The following is a 23,688-nucleotide window of genomic DNA, read 5'->3' on the forward strand; positions in this document are numbered from 1 at the left end:
GCACGTCAGTAACCCAAGGTTTACATACTCAGGGTTTATTAACCCACTTCATACCAGCTGTAATGAATCAGATACACAGAGTTTACCATGGAGGGTATGTTGACCTAGAGTTTATGGATAGACTCAGAGTTTGTTAAACCTCCTTTATGGAACACACCTCAGGGCTCACACACACTGTAGCATTACAGACTTATCAATTATTAAGTCTGTAATGTTTCCTTTACTGTGTGTGTGTGTGTGTGTTACTTTGTGTGTGTATGTGTGTTACCCGTCCTGGTTGTTGTTGTTGTTTGTGTTGAACAGGTTTCCTGGTTGTGTGTCTCTGAAACAGAGAAGCATGTCTGTGTGTTAATGTGATGCAGTACCAGCAGTGACCTGTGGGGGCCACTAATTTATATGAGAGCATTCATTGTTCTTTAGGACAATGATTCTCAGCTGGTGGGTCGGGGCCCTTCAGTGTGTGTCGGACCTCTACTGGGTGGGTCGCAGACAACAATAAATAAATACTTAAAGTCTCTCATGTTGGACTTGTCTTTTATTTTGAAAGAGACTTTTCTTTTGACAGGCATGCAGTGAAGTGCATGTTGTACAGGAAAATATGTTTATGTTTTAAAATAGAAAATGTGTGTTTTTCAAAAGATACTTTTGAAAAACGTGGGTCGCGATTTAACGGCCGTGGAAAAATGTGGGTCCCAGGGTGAGACTAGAGGTTTGACTGTACAGAGGAGGTGTGACCTAACTGCTCCAGGAGCCCCGCCCATAATCAGCCTAAACCTCAGGGTTCATCATCATCACACACTTCCTGTGGGGGCGTGGCCTCTTTGTGTGCTGAGCTTCTGAGAGGTGGATAGACTCACCTGTTCATTACCACAGCAGCTTTAGGCCCCTCCTCCTCAGCCATGGTGGGCGGAGTTAACCTGAGGAAGGCGGAGTCAGCCGGGATTTAACAGGTGAGCTTTATTCTCTCTCACACACACACACACACACACACACACACTCTAATATCCCATAATGATCCTCCCATCATCATTATTATTACAGAGGATTAAAATACACACAATTAACTACATAAATACACTAAAACACAATAAATATTCAGAAATACAACAATTACACAACTATACATCAAATACAGGAAATACTAACAAAACCACAAGAATGGAGAAGGTTGAGAGTAGATTATACACACACACACACATATATATATATAATAACTACAGACCAACACCATCAAACCATTATTAATAAATATAAAACTAATATTAAAATAACACACAGTTAGGGACTGAAACATTTACACACTTTATTAATAATTAATATTCATTAAAACACTTGGTTTTCAGTCTTTATTTGTGAAACACACACACTCATACACACACACATACATGCATTTATTACAGTCCTCACACTGTGTGTGTGTGTGTGTGTAAACTAGCACTAACCATCACTAACTAGTTTCTTTCTCTTACCTGCCAGTGATCATTCTCCCTGTGGTTGTCATGGAAACCACTCAGCAGTGAACACACACACACACACACACATCTGAGGGATCAATGTCGAGTCGGGATTAACAGGATTAGGATCATATGAGTCAGCACTTTGTGTGTGTGTGTGTGTGTGTTACAGTATGTGTGTGCAGAGTCGTTACACAAACACAATGAGAGCAGCTCAGTGACACACACACACACACACACACGTGTTTGTTCATGTTGTGTATCTTCTTATCCCTCCTCCATTCCAATGGTCAGGTTAGCTTAGCATGTAGCATCGATGGGTAAAGGGGCGTGGCTCCCTTTGATGAGGATCAGTGTGGGCTGCTGTGATTGGCTGACGGAGGACACGCCCCTCCTCTGCCAGAGAACACAGTGGTTTGTCCTGAGTGGGCGGGGACACGTCTGAGGGGGCGGAGCCCAGGAGCCTTCAGCTCTGCTAATAGCTCAGGACTGGAGAGAGAGAGACGAGCTGGAAACAAACAGGAAGTGATGTCATCACATAAGTTTAGTTTAATAACATCATGTTATTCATCCTGTGTGTGTGTACTGTAGCTCCTCCCACTCAATGTTCTTGAAGCCAAAATACGGACCTTAGGGGCGTTTCCATCTGGCAAATTTGACGTCATTTGGAGCCAGAGTCTGAGCAGTAGGGTCTGGTGGGAGGAGCCCTGGTAACACGCCCCGCCCATTTACGTACTGCCCTGATGAGTTACGCAGCAGCTTCATCACAAACATACGTATTTACCAACGTGTGTTTCAGATCATAGTTTAGAACTAAACCACCAGCAACTAGTTATTTTTATTAAATATTACAATAATATTTTCCTCTTTTAAGTCATCAATGACTCATTACTAAAGTGAATAATAATAATATATTACAGTAACTCAAGTTATTACTCACGTATATTTAATGTCCTTTCAGACAAAAGGACAAAACAAACAATGATGTGATTTTGCTCTGAATGTCAAAGTGAATTTCTGTGATTGTAACCATGTCGGAAATGAACTTAATAAATCAATAAAAGATACAATTTAAATGCATATTTGATTTGTTTTCTCACTGTTTGCAATGATTTGAGAAAAAAAGATGATAATTATAGTTAAATATAACTTATGGGGAACAAAAAAGAGCTTTTTGCTCCTGAAACAGCAGAAATATTAGGAACAAAACGATCAGTGTGATATTATTAATGTTCTGGACCAAAAGTACATTTTAAATAATAATGTAACACAAATATATGACATGTTTATCTCAGTAACTAGTCATATAAATATATAACTAGTTTATAATAAACTTTACCAACACTGACCATTTATTTACACTAATATCTAGTGTAACTGATATTCACACAGAGCTACTGTACGTAAGATCAGCAGCTGTCAATCATCATCATTTATGACGTCAAATCCTGTTTTTCAACCTGTAATAACTGATTTATAACAAAGTGTAAATAAAAATGATCCTAGAACATAATGTATGTGATAATAACTAATGATCACAGCAGAGTTTAGCTTTGGAAAAATATTATATGACGAGTATTTTAACTTTACAGTTTGACCCACATTCATCTGTTATCATTGAGGAGGCGGGGCTTATAACCTATACTGCAGCCAATCAGCAGGGGGAGCTCTAACAATAAAAGCTTCACTCCACCAGGAGATTGTCCCGTCTATTCATTTTACAGTCTATGGTGGGACCAAAAACATATCACTATTATATTATATATTACATTAATATTATATATTTTTACATTTAATAATACAAAAATACAGAAAATCAAGAAAAATACAGAAAATTACTGCAAACACACAAAGTGACAAAAAACACACAAAAGTTTTAAAATAACAACTAAAATGTACAAAATACAACAGAAATGACTTAAAAAACACTAAAAATGACATAAAATACAGTAAAAAAAGAAGCTCCAAACATATGATGTAATTACATCATGAAGCTACAGCTCTGTGAGCTCTTATTGTGAAGGAGCTGAGTTCACCTGCTCTGCTGTCTGATGAAGATGAAGGTGATGATGAAGATGAAGGTGATGATGAAGATGAAGGTGATGATGAAGATGGGAGAACCTGTAAACTCTGCTCAGAGCTCTGAGGAAGAGGAGGAGGTGACGAAGGCTCCATGATGAGGGGAGGTGCTCTCTTCCTATTGGTCAGCAGAGACAGGAAGTACATATGAGGTCATCATCAGTGAGAGCTGCTATAAATCTATAGATATAGATTGTGAGGGCTGACCCCGCCCACACACTGGAGAGCTGTCACTCATTCAGCTCCAGGGTGTAACTTCCAGGCTCCGCCCCTATGGTCTGAACCATGGCAGGACATGAGGGGAGATCTGGGATGTTATTATTTACACTTTATACATCATTTGCTAATATCATTTGTCAACGTATTTTACTTGTTCAAATCTTATTTGCTTATTGAGATTTAGATCATTTATTTAATTTATGTCTGTAATGTATCAGTCTCTTCACGTTTGGTCTGATCAGCAGTTTAAATGTCCCCTGTGTGTGTGTGTGTGTGTGTGTGTGTGTTAACATTTGGTAATTTTGACCTCATTTATTTCTTCTTTTTTTAGCAAAATAAAAGCCGTAAACTTCAATTGCTTTGATGTGTTTTTCCTACTTTGACCCTCAGTCCCTGACATACATCTATAATCAGTCAGTGGTTCTACTGATCTATTATAGAACTCATTAGCAGCTGATAGCTGTTCAATACCTACTGATCACTATTATTGATCAGTTACACTGGGCGATCAACAGAGGACAGAGAGAGAGAGTTATTGTGTAGTGTGTGTAGTGTGTGTGTACTTACAGTGTAGATGTGTTGTCTCTTCTCTGCTGTGAAGTCGTTCTGACTTTCATGTTCAAAGTCCAGCTGGCAGGGTTACCATGGCAACCAGGAAGTGACACACGCACACACACACGTACACAATCACAGTGATCTGTTTGAAGGCTTTTATTTTGAAATGTGTTATAAAAGAGGGCGTCACAGCCAATCAGGAACCAGTGGGGGTGGATGTGCCTGTGGCAGTCAATCACAGGCCTCCTCAGGTCCTCATAGAGTCCACTTCAGACACCTGTAGAGAGATGGACCAATCAGAACACAGCATGGGTTATTGTGTAGTAGTTGTGTAGTAGTTGTGTTACCGTGTCTCTCTGTGTGTTAATAAACAGCGTGTAGAACAGTAGCGCCCCCCACAGGTGGAGCAGGTGTAGTTACAGGTAAAGCCACAGACGCAGCAGAAATGTCGGGGGGGCAGGGAAGAGGGCGGGACTACGGCTGACAGGTAGTTAGGCTCCGCCCTCTCTGACAGGTTCTGTAAAATAAAAGCAGGGGCTTTAACATTGTAGTGTTGCACAGAGGTAAAGGCTCTTATTTTGAAGGGCTGACTTCCTCCTCCAGCAGAGCTGTGAAGTTCTTCCTGAAACGTTGTTTGAAATGATCACCACGAGTTTTCCTCCTCTTCCTCTCTGGAACAGATCATAATAATATTAATATTAATAACTACTGACGTCTGTGGTAACAATAACAACTAAACAAAACTCCACAGAGGATTAAAAAAGGAGGTTTTCCAGTATTCCAGGTGGAAATGGGCGTGGCCTAGCCCAGGTGATTCAGTGCTATTCACGGTGTGGTAGTTATAGGACAAAACTTGTAGACCTTGGTTATAGAGCAACTTGCTGGTGGACATATGTGAGTTTTTGCGTCAAAGGTACGCTGAGGGGTATGGCCCCGCCCTCCAAAGGGCTCCGCCCTCCCTAGCACTTTTATGAATAATCTAAATAATAAACATCCAAATGATTACAATAGAGTTCCTAGAAACACTGGTCCTAGAGAGTTCACAGGCCCTGGAGGGCCTAGTTACTGTATGTAGTATTATTATTATTAATAATAATAATAATAACTAGTTACTGTATGTAGTATTATTATTAATAATAATAATAATAATAACTAGTTACTGTATGTATTATTATTAATAATAATAATAATAACTAGTTACTGTATGTAGTATTATTATTAATAATAATAATAATAACTAGTTACTGTATGTAGTATTATTATTAATAATAATAATAATAATAATAATAATAATAATAATAACGAGTTACTGTATGTTACGGTATGTAGTAATAATAATATTAATAATAACTAGTTACTGTATGTAGTATTATTATTAATAATAATAATAATAATAATAATAACTAGTTACTGTATGTAGTATTATTATTAATAATAATAATAATAACTAGTTACTGTATGTAGTATTATTATTAATAATAATAATAACTAGTTACTGTATGTTACTGTATGTAGTATTATTATTAATAATTATAACTAGTTACTGTATGTAGTATCATTATTAATAATAATAATAATAACTAGTTACTGTATGTAGTATTATTATTAATAATAATAATAATAACTAGTTACTGTATGTAGTATTATTATTAATAATAATAATAATAATGAGTTACTGTATGTTACGGTATGTAGTAATAATAATATTAATAATAACTAGTTACTGTATGTAGTAATAATAATAATAACTAGTTACTGTATGTAGTATTATTATTAATAATAATAATAACTAGTTACTGTATGTTACTGTATGTAGTATTATTATTAATAATTATAACTAGTTACTGTATGTAGTATCATTATTAATAATAATAATAATAACTAGTTACTGTATGTAGTATTATTATTAATAATAATAATAATAACTAGTTACTGTATGTAGTATTATTATTAATAATAATAATAATAATGAGTTACTGTATGTTACGGTATGTAGTAATAATAATATTAATAATAACTAGTTACTGTATGTAGTAATAATAATAATAACTAGTTACTGTATGTAGTATTATTAATAATAATAATAATAATAATAATAATAACTAATTACTGTATGTAGTAATAATAATAATAATAACTAGTGACTGTATGTAGTATTATTATTATTATTATTAATAATAATAATAATAATAATAATAATAACTAGTTACTGTATGTAGTAATAATAATAATAATAATAATAACTAGTGACTGTATGTAATAATAATAATAATAATAACTAGTTACTGTATGTTACTGTATGTAGTAATAATAATAGTAATAATAATAATAACTAGTTACTGTATGTAACTGTATGTAGTATTATTAATAATAATAATAATGAGTTACTGTGTGTAGTAATAATAATAATAATAATAATAATAATAATAATGAGTTACTGTGTGTAGTAATAATAATAATAATAATAATAATAATAATAATAATAATAATAATAATAATAATAATTAAAGCTGCAGGCAGTGTTGAACAGGCTTTCACAACTACACACACATCAGGAAGTGGTGCACGTACATGTAACAGATATGTTAAAGTGTTGAGTCATAACTGATCATTTTTAAAGATTATATCACAAACTTTCCTACAATGTTGTGTGTAAATATAATGTCTATGATTTCACCAATAGGTGGCGCTATGACTGAATGATGGTTGGGTTGAACCATAACTCATTTTTTTGGAATACAAATGAAAGCTGCTATAATGAATTAGCATCTATTAGCTGTATTAACTGTAAATAACTTCCATAAACGTAGCACATCAATCAACAGGATCAATATTTACATCTATAAACATTCAAATTTATTGTCAGCATTGTTTTATAACACATAAACATATACTAAATGAACTACAACAAAAATATGAAAATGAGTCCAAATACACCAAACTAAATATTTATACACAAAATGACAACAGAAATGCACAAAACTACACTAAAAAATACACAAAATGATTCCAGAATCACTACAATGGCAACAAAAAACAATATTTATACAAAAAATGCACAAAAACACAACAAAAAGATAGAAAAATACACATAATGACTCCAAAAAATAAACATTACAGAAAAATACACCAAAGAAAAAATATAAAAATGAGTAAAATAAACAAACACATTTATCATGTTAATTAAACCAGATAAATCACACACACTATTTTATTTTACACACACACATAAACCTTTATAACACTACACAGTATGTACACCTCTATGTACATACAACCTTATAACACATACTCATTAGGTCATAATTAACTCTACTGAAGCTCCTCCCACTATATCAATACATACTTCTGACAGGCACTGAACTAATAATAATAATAGTAATAATAATAATAACTGACCTGGTTCTTCAGTCTCGCTGAATGCTGGGAGGCGGGCAGTAGGACCTGGGGGAGGCAGAGAGGAGAGAGGGTCGTCCTGGAAACAGGAAATAAATCAAACCATGTGTTAAAATCATAGAAGATTTAGATTTTTGTATCATATCATATACATTTGAATTATTATTCATGAATGCAGATCTTTTTAAAAACAAAGCCATGTTTGTAGCTTCTTTTAATTAGTTAAAATAATATTTAATAAGAATTAGTTTGTGCATTCTAAGATTTTATAAACTATTGGAAATGTTGTTTGGTTTTTGATTCTCAACGTTGTGTTTTCATCAGTTTTTGTATATTTTGTGAATGTTTTTTTTAAAACAGTGTAATCTATCTTTTTTACTACTTTATTTAAAGGAGACATATCATGGTTTTAAATCCTTCCTTTTTACATATAAATCATACAGTTGTGGTCTATATAAAGCAGAACTGCAATGCTTGGGTCTGAACTCCTCATTATTATAGCTCCACCCCTTTTCTGATGTGCTTCTGAGAGCAACTCGTTTTGGTGCTGTCTCTTTAAATGCAAATGAGACACTTCATACCCCGCCCCCTCTTCAGGTGACACTCGGTTCAACTCCACCCTGTTCGGCCATTTTTGTAGTTTGATAGAAGAGATACGGCTATGTAGCGGATCATAAACTTTTTATTCAGAGGTTATTTATAAAATGTCAACAACGTTAGACTTGTCCATCCAGCCTTACATGTTCCAGCCAGAGTCTGACCCAGTGGAGCGAGATGAAAATGAAGATGATGAACCTGCAGAACCCTAACAAGTGAGCTAACACAAGCACCGAGCTAACGCTAGCGCCAAGCTAACGTCACCAAATGCATTTTAATACAGTCTTTTCAAAGACAAAAACGTCAAAATGAAATGACTAATGAAAACTTTAGACTTAAATTAAATCACGTAGGCCATATCATCAAGGATCTAAAACGAGCACACAGCGCTAACATATGAAGACGGTGCAACTGCTAATGCTAACAAAACAATGACAGGGACGTCTTATCATCACACTTTTTAGCGTTATTTACAGCTTACCGAAGTGCTCTGTTCATCGTCTCCAAAGATAGAAGGAATTGAACCCTCAATCAGACAAAGTCTTTCTGTAAATCCTTCTTTATACTGGTGGAGGTTGATGAAGCAGTCATCATTGAAGTGCTTCACACACACAAAAATGACCTTATCCACAGATGTGGTACATTTCTATAAAAAATAAAACTCAACCAGACACTTTGAAAAGGTTCTGATGCTGGGAGACGGTGTAATGAAGCGTGTGGGTTACTACATCCAACAACCCAACATTTTGACTTATCCTCTCATAACTTCTGCATCCTGGAGCTTGGACTACAAAATAAAAGCCAGAAATAAAAATGGTGGATTGCTCGAAGTGTTGGACCTGGAGTTGATGAACTAATTTGGCAGTTCTGCTGCAAATACTGTGATGTAATAGTTCAAAAAACGTAATAGAGAATAGAAAAATCTAAACAGATTGAAAAATATGAGCAAAACAGAATATAAAGATATCTACGGAGCATCTGAAGAGACTAATTTGAACTATTCTCTACTTCTAAACACTGTAAATATACAACAAAATGCATTTAAGGGCTAAAAAAGTGGATTTAACATGATACTGTATGTCCTCTTTAAATCAATTCACAATATCAGTCTGTATCGTTGGTGTGAGCCTCAGATATGAATTTAAGTATGTGGTTGATAAATGATGATGTAATGTGCATCACTTCAGTTTATATTATTATTCATATTATTATTATTATTAGGCCCTGAGCACCATTGTTGTGTAGGAGCCTATTGTATTATTCTTCTTACAAAAAAGTGATCACATTTTAAGGACCTAAACACAAACAAAAACATATATTAGGACTGGCAAAAAATGTTGATTTTTGGGGAAATTACACATGAACAACAAAATGACTCAATAGCGCCCCTTGAGGTAGGACTGATGACATCATCACTGTAGTTGTTGGGGAGCACTCATTAGGTGTACCCTAATATGTAAATATTGCTCCTGTTGGATGATGTGCTACATTTATAGAAGTTATTAACAGTTTGTAGAGCTAATAGATGCTAATAGATGCTAATTCATCATGAAAATTATAAAGGAAGTGTCTCACGTCAAACATGGTAGAAGTTTATACTGCCTGGAGACAAAGTTTATTAGTTTATAAAAAGCTCTCCATAAAGCTAGAACCTCCTATTATTCAACTTTAATAGAGGAAAACAAAAACAATCTATGGTTCCTATTCAACACTGTAGCCACGCCCACCAAAAGCCACAGTTCTGTTGAACCCTCTATTCCTGTCAACCTGAACAGTGACGACTTCATCAACTTCTTTACTGATAAAATTCTAACAATTAGAAACAAAGCTAATGTCCCCCCTGCAGGAGTGATCAATAATTTATTAAACAAAGCAGCTCCTGACATATCTCCAACATGTAGCTTTTATTTACCTACTGAGGTCTATCTGAACTGACCTCAATAGTTAGTGCTTCTAAACCAACAACCATCTCCACTATTTAAAGATGTTCTTCCACTAATCAGCACTAATATGATGAACTACATTAATACATCTATAGTAACAGGTTATGAACCACAGGCCTTTAAAACCACTGTAATCAAACCTCTCCTTAAAAAAGTCATCACAGGTCAACTATGTGATCACCTACATAGGAACAATTTCTACAGAGCTTTGAGTCTGGCTTTAGAACCAATCACAGCACAGAGACTGTCTTAGTAACAGTAACCAATGATCTCCTCTTAGCCTCAGACAGAGGGTTGGTCTCAGTTCTGCTTCTCTTTGATACAGTGGATCATCATCTACTGCTGCAGAGACTGGAAAGTCAAACAGTGTCTGTGGATGACATCACTCTGTCACCCAGCACCACAGTAATAAACATAGACATTATCTTTGATCCTTTAATTCTCATATTAAACAAATCACAAGGACAGCCTTCTTCTACCTCTGTAATATCTATAAAATCAGGAATATCTTGACCCAGAGTGATGCTGAAAAACTAATCCATGCATGTGTTACATCTAGATTAGATTATTATAACTCTATACTGTCAGGATGTCCTAGTAAGTCACTAAAAAGTCTCCAGTTAATTCAGAATGCTGCAGCTAGAATACTAACAGGTACTAACAGGAGAGAACATATTTCTACAGTATTGGCTTCTCTTCATTGACTTCCTGTAAAATCTAGAATAGTTTAAAATCCTCCTGTTAACATACAAAGCTCTACATGATCTAGCTCCTGTATATCTATAGAGACCTGTTAGTGCTCTATTGTCCAGGTAGATCACTCTGCTCTCAGTCTGATGGTCTTCTAGAAGTTCCTAAAGTATCTAGAAGTAGAACAGGAGGCGGAGCTACCAGCTACCAGGCTCCTCCCCTTTAGAACCAGCTCCCAGTCTTACTACAGGAGGCTGCTACTCTCTCTACACCTTTAAGGTTAAAGTCTAAACCTACTTATTTACTAAAGCGTGTACTGTATAATAGCATTAAGCTAAACGTACATGATCATGTTGTTTTGGTCACAATCACAGACCATTACAGTAAATGATCAACACCTCAGACCATTACATTAAAATACTACTTACTGTATTTACTAAAGCGTATAGTTGCTATAATTCAAGCAGACATGGTCCTCTCTGTAGTGATCTCTGAGATCATTAGAAGATGAAACCTGGTCTGTAGTGGTAACATCTCAGATCATGGAGGATACTGTAATACATTTAATATTAACATAACCACTAGGAACCAGTGTATCATAGTGTATCATGTTGTTCTGCAGTCTGTGTCTTCTCCTCTATCTGGTTCCTGATCAATGGTTCACAGCTAGTCTAGAACATTCTGATGGTCTATCCTTCTATTCTATTCTGTTCACTAACAACAACCAGTGGAACCAGATGTTCTCCACCTCTGGACCTGGTTCTAATGGAGATTTATTATTAGAAATAAATAGAGTTTTTTCTTCCCACTGTCACTAAATATTGTTCATGTTGATCTGATTGGATTATTTTATTACTGTAGACTTTATATTTTGTTCAGAGATGACTTTGTTGTATTTTGTGTTATATAAATAAAGTTGTGTTGAATTAATTCATTATAACAACTTTCATTTGTATTCTAAAAAAATGACTTATGATTTAACCCAACCATCATTCAGTCATAGCGCCACCTATTGGTGAAAGGAAATCATAGACATTATATGCAACATGTAACGTGCACCACATCTAGACATGCGTGTCTATAATATCAGTTTGATTTGTTTTTCACTTTTTCTGGGTTTTTTTTTTTTTTTAGAAATATTTATCATTTTTTAAAGAAGATAATAGTTGTAGTTTATGTCCTCATCTAGACAACCACTGTTATAATAACAATAATTACTTCCTGTTATAATATTTATAAATAGTGAAGGGATTCATTCATTAATATTTATATATCTCAGTGGCGGATGCTTTAAGACTACAAGGGAACCTCAGCTTCCCCTAAAATCAGTGGTCAAATATGTAGTGTTGTGTGTACATTTCATTGACTAAATATATGACAGAACACATGTATGTTTAGTTCAGAATCAGCTTCTTATAACAGGAAACTGACAGTGACAGCGTGACGTTCTTCATTCATTACCGCAGCGTCACAGTGTTAATAAACAGTGGTGAAGTTCAGCTTCAATTGACTTCAATGGGACAGGATTTAGGGGTTGATCCACTGCAGTCAAACTAGACGCTCATTGGATAAATGCTCGGTTATGACGCACTTAGTCCCGCCCATCGGACGCCGGGCTTCACAGGAGGTCTATGGAGCAGTGGGCTGGATCTGTCTGTTCCGGACGCTGGAATAATGGATGATGATTGGATGATCTGTCTCAGGCTAATTCAATTTTGACTGACAGCGAAATGAGCCAATCAGAGAGTATGACGTTGTAAGCACACAGGCGGGTTTTTCAAATATTTCAGTCTGTTGCTCTGTGTTGACACGGAGACTTTGCTGATCCTCTCATAGCGAATCAACTTCTGACAAACCTAGTGTCTGTTTTTGGTGTTTGTGGAGACTGTTACTGCTTGTGTTGTGAGACTTTTCACCAAACACTCACACTCCAGCGCGCAGCAGCTACGCGCGTGTGTGTGTGTGTGTGTGTGTGTGTGATAATCTACAAATAGTTGTTGACAACAAAATGTGAATTCTACTAGAATTCACATTTAAATAAACAGATACATTTTCTGAAGTAGGCAGAAAATGAGCTTCCCCTGCATGAAAGACCAGCAGCCGCCACTGATATATATATATATATATATATATATATTACACACACACACCTGGAAGTTGTCTTTCTCCAAAGCCTCCAACTGTCTGCTCAGTCTCCTCTGTCGAGTCGCTTCATCCAGGACTCTCCTCTGACTCAACTCTACACGAGCTACACACGCACCACACGCCACACACACACACACACACACCACACACATCCAACAAAAATAATCATTTAAAGGTTAGAGATAGAGTTACAGCTAAAAATATTGAGGAGCTAAAATATAAATGACAGAACTTTAAGTCACGTGGTGCACCTATCACGTGACCTAAACTGGCCAATGAGGAGCACTGTGTATCTCCAGAGTGACAGTCCTGTGTATATATGTATATATAATATACCTTCAATCTGTTTATATATTGTAATATTTTTCTTACACTTTACATGTACATTAGTATAATATTGATTTAATCTGTTCTACTTCATAGATCTACTGTTGGTTTGACTAAAACACTACACAATACATGAACAATGATTTATTTCAGATATTTTATCACTGTTTTGGGCTAGAAATGATTTCTGAATTAACTTCAATAGATGATGTGATGGCGTTTATTAATTATTTATTTATGAAGTAACGAGTATTACTGTCAAAGAATAATGATTATATCACATTTATACCGATACGTTCACCTCTCTGCTGCATTAGAACGTTTAAACTGTTATTAAATTAAGTTTTTCACTTTAAAAAACACACAAACACAAACAAGACGAAGGTTCTGCTTTGACAGAAGCTAACGATGCTAACGGAGCTACGTGCCTAGTTACAGTAGTTAATAAGAGTTAAACTAGTTAATAACAATAGTTAATAACAATAGTTCACAGACTGACTAACCGGAAGTCTTCTTCTCCAGCACCATGATGATGATGATGATGATGATGATGATGATGATGATCTGATCCTACGGTGGCTCTACAGGTTCAAAACTAAGACAACGCGCTCCTGCTCTCTGCTGTCCTCTGGTGGTGAGAAGTAGGCCTGCAGCTGATTAAGGCACAAGGTTTTATTTTGTTACTTTGTTTAACAGGATTGAGTCAAAAGTATTTTTTAATAAATTATAACCAAACATAGACCTTGGACTATAGATGCTTCCTTTATATTCTGATCTATATCTGGATCAATAAACTGATTGTGGATCAGTTTATTGATCTAAACCTCTAATTGTAGGTGAAATCTAAAAATGACACACATTTTTAAATCATATCTCGGTCTGTAATTGTCTGATCTTTAGGAAACGTGACTCAGTGAAATCTTGTTGGTTAATCAATCAGATCTGATTGATTATTCTATGGTCATTGTTCATAACAGCGATTCTCAACTGGTGGGTCAGGGTCAGCTGGTCAAAAAGAAATTAAAAAAATGAAATGTCTCATGTTGCACTTGTGTTTTATTTTGAAAGGCATGCTGTGAAATCTTGTTGCACAGGAAAATATATAGATTTATGTTTTTAAAAAGATTATATTTGTGTGTTTTCAACAGATAAATTAGATTTAATGACCGTGGCCTAACGTGGTCCCAGGGTGAGACCACGAGTTGAGAACCACTGACCTACTGTGTGGTTTTTAATGTATTCCTTTAAAGTGTGATTGATCCTGGTATTATGATCAGGATCATTGATGAGATAATAACTGATCACCTCCTCCACACGGATCAATAAAGTAGATTTTACTCCCACACACACACACACGTTTCTTAATAAAGTTTATTGAGTAACAAATATAAGTTAGAGCTTTATCATAAACACAAAGTTCAAACATTCAGAGGAACTAAAGTCATTAATCACTTTATTCAAATATATTGATTGATTTGAAGTCATTTTATTGATCAACTCTAGTCCAACTATAAAAATGTATTATAAAGACATCAGTGTGATTTCCCTCTATGGGTTCAACTCTGACATTACAATCAAACGTTCCTATTGGCTGAGAATGTTTGATGTCTTCTGTTAGCCCCGCCCCCTCCTATAATAACTACCACCTGTGGGACTGAGCTATAGTAGCTAGTTAGCTTGGCATTGATTGTAGTACAGAATGGGCGTGGCTTATCGGCTCCAGGAGCCCCGCCCATTATCCAGGTAGTGTTTGTATTGCGCCCCCTAGTGGATTCTCTTTAAAATAACCTGCTCTGTAACATGAACACACACAGTGGGCGGGGCCAGACTTCAGTGACGACACACACACACACACATAGTTTCAAGTAAAGGCAGCTGGGTGTGAAGCCCTAAGGAGCTCTTATTTTGAAATGGCTAGTTTCCATGGAAACGGGGGGTCAGGGGTCAACGAAGGAGACCATGATGTAGCGGGTGCCCCTGGTGGTGGGCAGGCCCTCATGGTAGTGCGTCAGACGGCCAGGGTGCATAAAGGACCAGCCTTTACGAGGCGACTCCACCTTACAGTCGTAGCGCAGGAAGCTGCAGCCCCCCCCCTCGTAGTCCACCCCCTTCCTGTTCAGGGCGATGTTCACCGTGAATGTGGACGAGTCGTGGTGGGGGCGCAGGGACGGCTGTTCATCAGGACGGTAACGCACCACAAAGTTCATGATGGCCTGGGCCTAACGACACACACACACACACACACACACACACACACACACACACACACACAGACAGGGGTCATGGTGAGGTCAGGTCACAGGTCAGAGGTCAAAGGTCCTACCTTAGGGTAGTACCCAGGGTAGAGTTTCTCAGTAACAGGACTGATGTAGTCCTTGAGGAACTTAAGCCACTCCTTCTCAAAGCTGATCTGGTTCATATGGATGTCCACCGTGGGAACGCTCTCATAGCCTCCAGCCAGACGCTCATCCTACAGGAACAGGAGCACAACCTCAACATATATGGTCTACAACCCACTGGGACCAGGACCAGGACCAGGACCTCATTTATAACAGTGTGCCTAGCTAAACACACTTCAGCTAGCATACGCTAAAAACCAGAGAGTGCGTACAAATCTTTTTTTAACGATTTATAAGCAAGAGCGCATGTAGGTCCCACACATGTTTCTGTTTATAAATCACAATCAACTCAAACGTTGGCGCACGTGAAGAAACACCTTGCTCCGCCCACTTGGTGCCTATAAAAGGTCAGGTGTACGCCTACATGAATAATGACTAATAATAATTGTGGAGCGAGAAGAAAAACAAGTGAATAAAACAAATATGCACCAAAATCATGAGATTAAACTGCAGCAGCTCAAACGTTGCTTATATGTAACGTACGCTTTATTTAGTATGTACACAACGTTTAGAAATGACACCCCAGGACTCACCCTGTGGGAACCTCCAGACCACTGACCAAAGTCCTCCAGGGTCTCCACCAGGTGGTCACACATGGTTTCAGAGAACGTTGGAAACCAGTAGACGTCAGGACAGGGCTGCACACGCACGCACACACACACACACACAGTCAGTCAGTCAGTCAGTCAGGGTGTGTACGTGTGTGTGTGTGTGTGTGTAACAGTGTTTGTACCTGTTCCACAAAGGTTGTTTGATCTTCAAAGATCTTGTCGTAGTTTTGATGTACGTACTTCTCCCTCCAGTCCTGATAACACACACTCAGTCAGCAAGTGTGTGTGTGTTAATGATGTGTGTTAATGATGTGTGTGTGTGAGTTAATGATGTGTGTGTGTCTAACCACTGGGTTGTCAAAGATCTGCCACATGTCTGGATGAAGTCTGGATGTGTTGAAGTTGTTTGAAGCCACTAAACGTCCAAACTCGTCTCTGTTGGACACAAACATGAAGACTCCCTGTGGAGGGAGGAGGGTCAGTGTGTGTGTGTGTGTGTGTGTGTGTGTGTGTGTGTGTGTGTGTGTGTGTGTGTGTGTGTGTGTGTGTGTGTGTGTGTGTGTGGTACAGGCGCCAGAGGTCACCTGATCTCTGATGCTCCTACAGAAGGCCATGTCTGGGTCCAGGTCCTGGTCCATAAACAGACTGACATCAGAGAACTTAGAGCGGAGAACACTGGCTTTGATCAGGTAGGCCTGGGACACATAGGGTACGTTCCACACACCACTACACACACACACACACACACACATCATTAACACACACACACACACATCATTAACACACGCACATCATTAACGCACGCACACACACACACACACGCACATCATTAACACACACACACACACATCATTAACACACACACACACACACACACACACCCACACACACACACACACACACACACACACACGCACACGCACGCACACACACACTCGCTGAATGTCATTGTTTTATTTCTCTCTGAGTTTAGTTTGAAGACAAACTACGTGTAAAGACCTCAGGGATGTATTTACGTTATTAATGTATCTATTTATGATTGTCACACTGTAAACTGTGATTGTTCACAGAAAGATTTTAAAAAGAAAAGCACCACACTGTGTGTGTGTGTGTTAATGATGTGTGTGTTAATGATGTGTGTGTGTGTGTGTGTGTGTTAATGATGTGTGTGTGTGTTAATGATGTGTGTGTGTGTGTGTTAATGATGTGTGTGTGTTAATGATGTGTGTGTGTGTTAATGATGTGTGTGTGTGTGTGTGTGTGTCCTTACGTTCTCTTGCTCTGGACTATCTCTATGTAATCCTCTGATCGTGAGTAGAATCCTTCAGGACTCAGAGCTCCCCAGAAGTTACTCCATAGTTTACCATGTTTGGACAACATGGGGGCGATCACAGGCCTGCACACACACACACACACACGTGTGTAAACCCACTGTGTGTGTGTGTGTGTGTGTGTGTGTGTGTGTGAGGTACTTACTTGTTCTCCTCGATGAGGATCCTCAGAGTATCAGGGTTGGTTAAGGCCACGTCAGAGTCCATACTGAAGTAATAATCACAGGATGGATCCTTCACACACACCTCCCTATACACACACACACACACACTGATGTGTCTCTGACTTACACACACACTGCTGTGTAGCTCCTCCTCCTGTACTCACACAGCCATGGTTCTGGCTCCGCCCTCCTGAAGGTTCTCCTCTGGTCCAACCAGACGAGCCTCAGCAAACGAAGCAGCGTGATTGGTCCAGAAGGTCTGGATGTGACGCTCATGGTACACAACCTGTGTGTAGTACACAATCATTAAACAGCCTGTGTGTTACACACTGTTACACACCTAAACAGCGTGATAAATCACATGTATGTCATATATGTACAGCTACACACAGGGGTTAGAGGTCAGGGACTCATCAACATCCCTCAGTGATGGACCAGGGGGGATTAGAACCAGAGACCCTCTGATTCATTAACCGCCTCAACCTGTGTGTAACAGTGTGTGTGTTTACGTTGTTGTGGATGAAGAGGCGGAGCCTGCTCAGTGGGTAGTTGATGGTTGTCAGTCGTTGTAGAAACTCATCTATAAACGGTGTTGCGTGTTCGATGAAGATAGCGATGAAGACCACGGGCAGCTCCTCGTCCTACACACACACAGATATATATATATATACATACACAGTGTGTGTGTGTGTGTGTGTGTGTGTGTGTGCGTACAGGTGTGGTGCTCAGGCTCAGCAGGTCATAGTCACACACTCCACAGCCGTTCTCATAGCTCCACGCCGTGGGGACGTAGTTCCCCAGGTAGTTCAGCTGCAGCTGTGGACCAGAGGTCAAAGGTCAGCACGGGTCACCTGACCAGGAGCAGCGCTCTGATTGGTGCGTTACCTTGGTGGGTCCGTTACCATGGATGACCACCGGCAGCGTGTCGTAGGCCACGTTCCTCGCTCTGACCTTTGACCTCTCAAACTTCAACACCACCTCGTCTGGAGGACACAGTCATAGTGAGGCCAAGGGGGCGGGGCATGTGAGAGGCAGGGGCGGGGCTTGGACACTCACCCACAGCTCCATTGAGGTTCTGGAAGATGTGAGAGCGATGATCCAACGTCATGTTGAACTTGACCTGAGGGAACAGACCAATCAGAGCTCAGAGAGCAGTCAGCTGACAGAGAGCAGCGCTGTGATTGGCTGAGGCTGAGTCACCCTCTGCGTGGGGTCCAGGTAGATGTTAGTATAGAACAGCTGATCATCATCATCATCTTTGAACTTCCACCGCTGCACCAGAGCTGACAGGTCTGAGGCCACGCCCATAAAACCTACACAACACACAGTAGGTCACCACATGGCTCCCAGCCCCTCCCATCAGTGTGTGTGTGGGCGTGTCCTCTCACCTCCTGAGTTGAGGTATCTCTTCCCAGAATGCACTGCAGGGTACCTGTGGGCCAGTCTCTGGTCAGGCCAACAGAAGCCCTCAGCAGAGAAGACCACCCTGTGTCTGAGCTCTGAGAACTTCAGCAGGAGCTCCTCTGGACCAGCAGAGAAGATGACATCATAGCTGGAGATACACAACAACACAACATTTTTTATTAGGTTTTTACAGCTTAGAACACACACACGTACACCTGTATTAATATGATGTATGATGATCTATAATAATAATAATAATACATTTTATTTAAGACATAAAAACAATAGAAATATGACAGAGAAAAGCAGTGAGTGGTTTAAACAGGTGAGTATTGAGAAGTGATTGGAAGGATGGAGGTCGGTGCAGTAGTGGGTGTGGCTTGGTAGGGAGTCTATAGGGTGGGGGGCAGCTACAGATCTGTCCCCCCAGGTTCTGTGCTGGTCCTGGGGACAGTGAGGAGGTTTGTATCTGAGGAGCGGAGGCTGTGGGAGGGAGTGTAGGGGTGGAGCAGATCTGTGAGGTAGGAGGGGCCTGATTATTAAGGGCTTTATAGGTGAGAAGGAGGAGTTTGAATTGGATGCGCTGAGGAACGAGGAGCCAGTGGAGGTTTTGGAGGACAGCGGTGATGTGGTCACGGGAGCGGGTGTGGGTGAGGAGGTGGGCAGCTGCGTTTTGGATGTATTGAGTTTATTTAGGAGTGGAGGTTGTACCAAAGAGGAGCTATAGCAGTAGTCAAGGCAGGATGTGATAACGGCGTGAATTAGAGTTTCAGCAACGGAGAAGGAAAGTAAAGGACGGAGACGAGAGATGTTTTTGAGGTGAAAAAAAGTGGTTTTCATGATTTGTTTGATGTGGTGGTTGAAGGAAAGGTTATTATCAAAAATGATACTAAGGTTATAGCACTGAGAGGCGGGGCACAGGGTGGAGTTATCAATGAGGAGGTGAAAGTCAGAGGCTGTTTGGGTGATGGAGTTTAGACCAATGAGAAGTTTGTCTGATTTGTTATTGTTTAAGATCAGGAAGTTTTCTTGGATCAATCAATCAATCAATCAATCAATCTTTATTTGTATAGCGCCAAATCATAACCAATGGTATCTCAAGGCACTTTACAGTAGAGCAGTCTTAAGGACGGACTCTTCATTTTATGGATACACACATATGCATATATACGTATATACACATACATATGTATCCCACACCCAACATGAATTCATCATGGCGGCAAGGAAAACCTTCTGTTAAGCAGCAGGAACCTTGTGTGGATCCCATTCCTATGATGAACAGCCTCTGTTTTATTGGAGCGCCACATTCTCTCTAATTTACGGGTTGTTTGTTTGAGTGTGTGAGTTTCAGAGCTAAACCACGGAGCTTTCCTCTGACGTTTAATAGTTTTTTCCCTCAATGGGGCAATTGAGTCCAAGGTGGATTTTAGTAGACTAGCAGAGCTATCGACAAGCAGATCCAGTTGAGAGGGGTTATAATTAATATCATAGTTATTTATTGGATGGTGCACTGAGTTTAAGGCAGCAGGAATGGCCTCTTTAAATTTAGCCACAGCACTATTGGACAGATTTCTACTCCTAACTATTTTATTGCACAGTGCGAGATCCTCTAGGATAATGTTAAAAGATATTAAAAAGTGATCTGATAGCAGAGGATTTTCAGGGTAGACTTTTGGAGCCATGTTTTGATATCAGAGACAGTTTGAAAGTGTGGGTTTCATAGGTGATAGACTTGGTGGAGATGTATAAATGGACGTCGTCTGTGTAACAGTGAAAATGGAGACCATGACGATGAATGATTTGACCGAGGAGGAGGAGGTAGATGGTGGAGAGGACCAAGCACAGTCCTGGGGGACTCCTTGGGACAGGGGGGCAGTTGTTGATGAAGATAAATAGTTTTCTGTTAGTGAGGTAGGACTGTAACCAGGTGAGGGCATCACCAGTGATATTGAGCAGGGATTTTAAGCAGGAAAGTAGGATGGAGTGGTTGATGGTGGTGAAAGCAGCAGTGAGATCAAGAAGAACAAGAATTGAGAGTAGGGTGGAGTCAGATGAGAGGAGGAGGGCTGTTCCAGTGCTGTGTTTGGTGAGGAATCCAGATTGAAATTGTTTGAAAAGGTGATTAATGTTGAGATGGGATGTGATTTGTGAGGCAACAATGTGTTCCAGAACTTTTGACAGGAAGTGGAGGTTGGAGATGGGTCGGAAGTCGCTCATGATGTTGGGGTTGAGACCAGGTTTTTTGATGACGGGGGTTACAGCAGCCAGTTTGAGTGATGAAGGGACGGAGGGAAAGGTGAGGGAGGAGTTGATGATTTTAGAGATGAGATGGAGATGGTGGGGAAACAGTGCTTAACAAAGGGGGATGGGACAGGATCAAGGACCAGGTGGAGGATTTTTAACAGTTCAACTGGGTGGACACGTGTGAATTTAGAAAGAGAAAGAGTGGTAAGAGGGGCGGAGGCTGGTGAGGAGTGGGCGGGGATTAGAGGAATATTTAAGGAACTGTAGAGGGTGGAGAGGCAATTATTATAATAATTAACAAGGTCTGTGGGATCATCAGAGAGTGGAGGGGGTAGCAGACAGATGATCTATGATGATCTATAATGATCTATGACGATCTATGGTGATCTATAATGATCTATAATGATCTATGACGATCTATGAGGATCTATAATGATCTATGACAATCTATGACGATCTATGACGATCTATGATGATCTATTAATAATAACAATAACAATAATAATAATAACAATTATTATAGTAATAATAATAATAATAATAACAACAATAATAATAATAATTATAGTAATAATAATAATAACAATATCAATAAAAACAATGATAATAATAATAGTAACAATAACAACAATAACAATAACAATAACAAAAATAATAATAATAATAATAATAACAACAATAATAATAATAATAATAACAATATCAATAAAAACAATGATAATAATAATAGTAATAATAACAATAACAATAACAATAATAATAATAATAATAATAATAATAATAATAACAATAATAACTAAAACTGCAAGCAGTTATGAAAGGTTTTGTGGAGCCCATGGAAGTACGTCATGTGTCCTGACGTTGTGAACAGGTGGATATGAAGTTTTGGAATATGAAAGTTAAAGGCCACGCATTATAGCGCCACCTAAAGGTACACATTCTGGTATGGGTGGTCTGTGTGCTCTTATATATGTACCCTGTAAATTTCACAGCCCTCAACATAATAATTTAGCTGAACACGGTCCCAGGAGCAACCCAAGGTCATACCCACCAAATCTGTTCATAATCAGTCGTGCCATTTGTGAGAAAAACATTTCCCATATTTACAGCGCCCCCTAGTGGCGTAAATTATTTAAATTTTGCTTATACCCTACAGTCACATGTCAACCAAGGATCTCACATTAGGTGTTGTTAGCATTTATTTTGACAAAGAAATGCAACAGTTATACATTTTTATAACTAGCTAGAAAACTTTACTCGCATATTTTGAGCCAACAAAATTATTTCATCAACTGTAGATCAGGTCCTTGTAAAGTCTGGAGACCACTTTCTGCACTACCTTAGAACAACATGCATCCATCATAACCTGTATGATGTCTGACCATGACCTACTTTTTTATTTCTTCTCCTAAATAATGCTGCGGCTGCAGATATCTGATTCTTCAGGCCATGTTTGTCCTTTATGTCCTGAAAACTCACCACTGTCCAGATGTTGAGAACTTTGGACCATTGTCACATGATCTAAAGCTGTTATCTAATTTGTTAAGAACAAAACCCAATCCATCTGAGGAACCTACAGTGACTTTCTCACAGCATTAGATCATATTTTAAACATGGATGTAGATATTGTTTCCAGTGGGACCTCAGTTTCTCATCACTTATTATTAATGTTTGTACAGGGAGCCCCTCAAATAATCTCTCCTAAGATCTTTCCACCTTGTGGGGTACCCTGGGTCACACAGGTTTAACAGGACCCTTAAAATAAACAGGGAGGGGCTACACCACCCTCTCCCTTTGGTACGTGTAAGGTTCTATATTTTAATAATTTTATCCCATTCATAAAATGATTGTGTCGTCATTTCACCTGGATGTTTTATAAAAGATGTAAAAGTCTGAGTAATATGTTCATTTTCATCACAAATCATCTTTTATCTGATATTTTCTGATCATAATTTTCAAAGTTCTTTTGGTAAAATGATACTTAAATACTTCATAAAGTCCCGTTCTTATTTCACATTATATTTTTGTACAACATTTTGATTAGTTCATCCAGTTCAAATCCTTTCAATCAAACCCCTCCCCCGTCACTACAGGTGTACCCCAGGGCTCAGTCCTGGGCCCTTCTCTCATTATTTACCTTCTCCTCCATAACTGTATATTCTGTGAGTGTGGTATTAATGTTCACTG

At 38.6% G+C, this 23,688-nt stretch overlaps 2 protein-coding genes across 5 annotated transcripts in view; both read right to left on the reverse strand.

Annotated features, from left to right (window-relative positions):
- Window positions 1–4,447: 4,447 nt before the first annotated feature.
- On the reverse strand, window positions 4,448–14,050 carry znhit1 (zinc finger, HIT-type containing 1). Its single transcript, XM_028442494.1, has 6 exons — window positions 13,909–14,050; window positions 13,084–13,181; window positions 7,707–7,782; window positions 4,899–4,978; window positions 4,655–4,824; window positions 4,448–4,584 (listed from the first exon to the last, which is right to left on the reverse strand). The coding sequence occupies exons 1-6, from the start codon at window positions 13,931–13,933 to the stop codon at window positions 4,563–4,565; spliced, it is 471 nt and encodes a 156-aa protein (XP_028298295.1). The 5' UTR covers window positions 13,934–14,050; the 3' UTR covers window positions 4,448–4,562.
- A 708-nt stretch (window positions 14,051–14,758) lies between these two features.
- Window positions 14,759–23,688, reverse strand: part of plod3 (procollagen-lysine, 2-oxoglutarate 5-dioxygenase 3) — an 11,822-nt gene continuing 2,892 nt past the window's right edge. The window contains exons 4-18 of one of the 4 annotated variants that reach the window (XM_028442428.1): window positions 19,239–19,402; window positions 19,051–19,163; window positions 18,907–18,970; window positions 18,736–18,833; window positions 18,565–18,666; window positions 18,360–18,491; window positions 18,015–18,136; window positions 17,832–17,936; window positions 17,626–17,751; window positions 16,940–17,081; window positions 16,703–16,816; window positions 16,538–16,609; window positions 16,338–16,442; window positions 15,729–15,875; window positions 14,759–15,624 (exon numbers count right to left, since the gene is read on the reverse strand). In XM_028442428.1, coding sequence (XP_028298229.1) covers window positions 15,343–15,624; window positions 15,729–15,875; window positions 16,338–16,442; window positions 16,538–16,609; window positions 16,703–16,816; window positions 16,940–17,081; window positions 17,626–17,751; window positions 17,832–17,936; window positions 18,015–18,136; window positions 18,360–18,491; window positions 18,565–18,666; window positions 18,736–18,833; window positions 18,907–18,970; window positions 19,051–19,163; window positions 19,239–19,402 — 1,888 coding nt within the window. In that variant the 3' untranslated portion in view covers window positions 14,759–15,342. Of the gene's footprint in view, window positions 15,625–15,728; window positions 15,876–16,337; window positions 16,443–16,537; window positions 16,610–16,702; window positions 17,082–17,625; window positions 17,752–17,831; window positions 17,937–18,014; window positions 18,137–18,359; window positions 18,492–18,564; window positions 18,667–18,735; window positions 18,834–18,906; window positions 18,971–19,050; window positions 19,164–19,238; window positions 19,403–23,688 lie in introns of all 4 variants that reach the window. The other 3 variants (XM_028442426.1, XM_028442427.1, XM_028442425.1) reach the window with 3 other exon arrangements.

The sequence above is a fragment of the Gouania willdenowi genome, unplaced genomic scaffold, assembly GCF_900634775.1.
Source record: "Gouania willdenowi unplaced genomic scaffold, fGouWil2.1 scaffold_51_arrow_ctg1, whole genome shotgun sequence".
NCBI lineage: Eukaryota > Metazoa > Chordata > Actinopteri > Blenniiformes > Gobiesocidae > Gouania > Gouania willdenowi.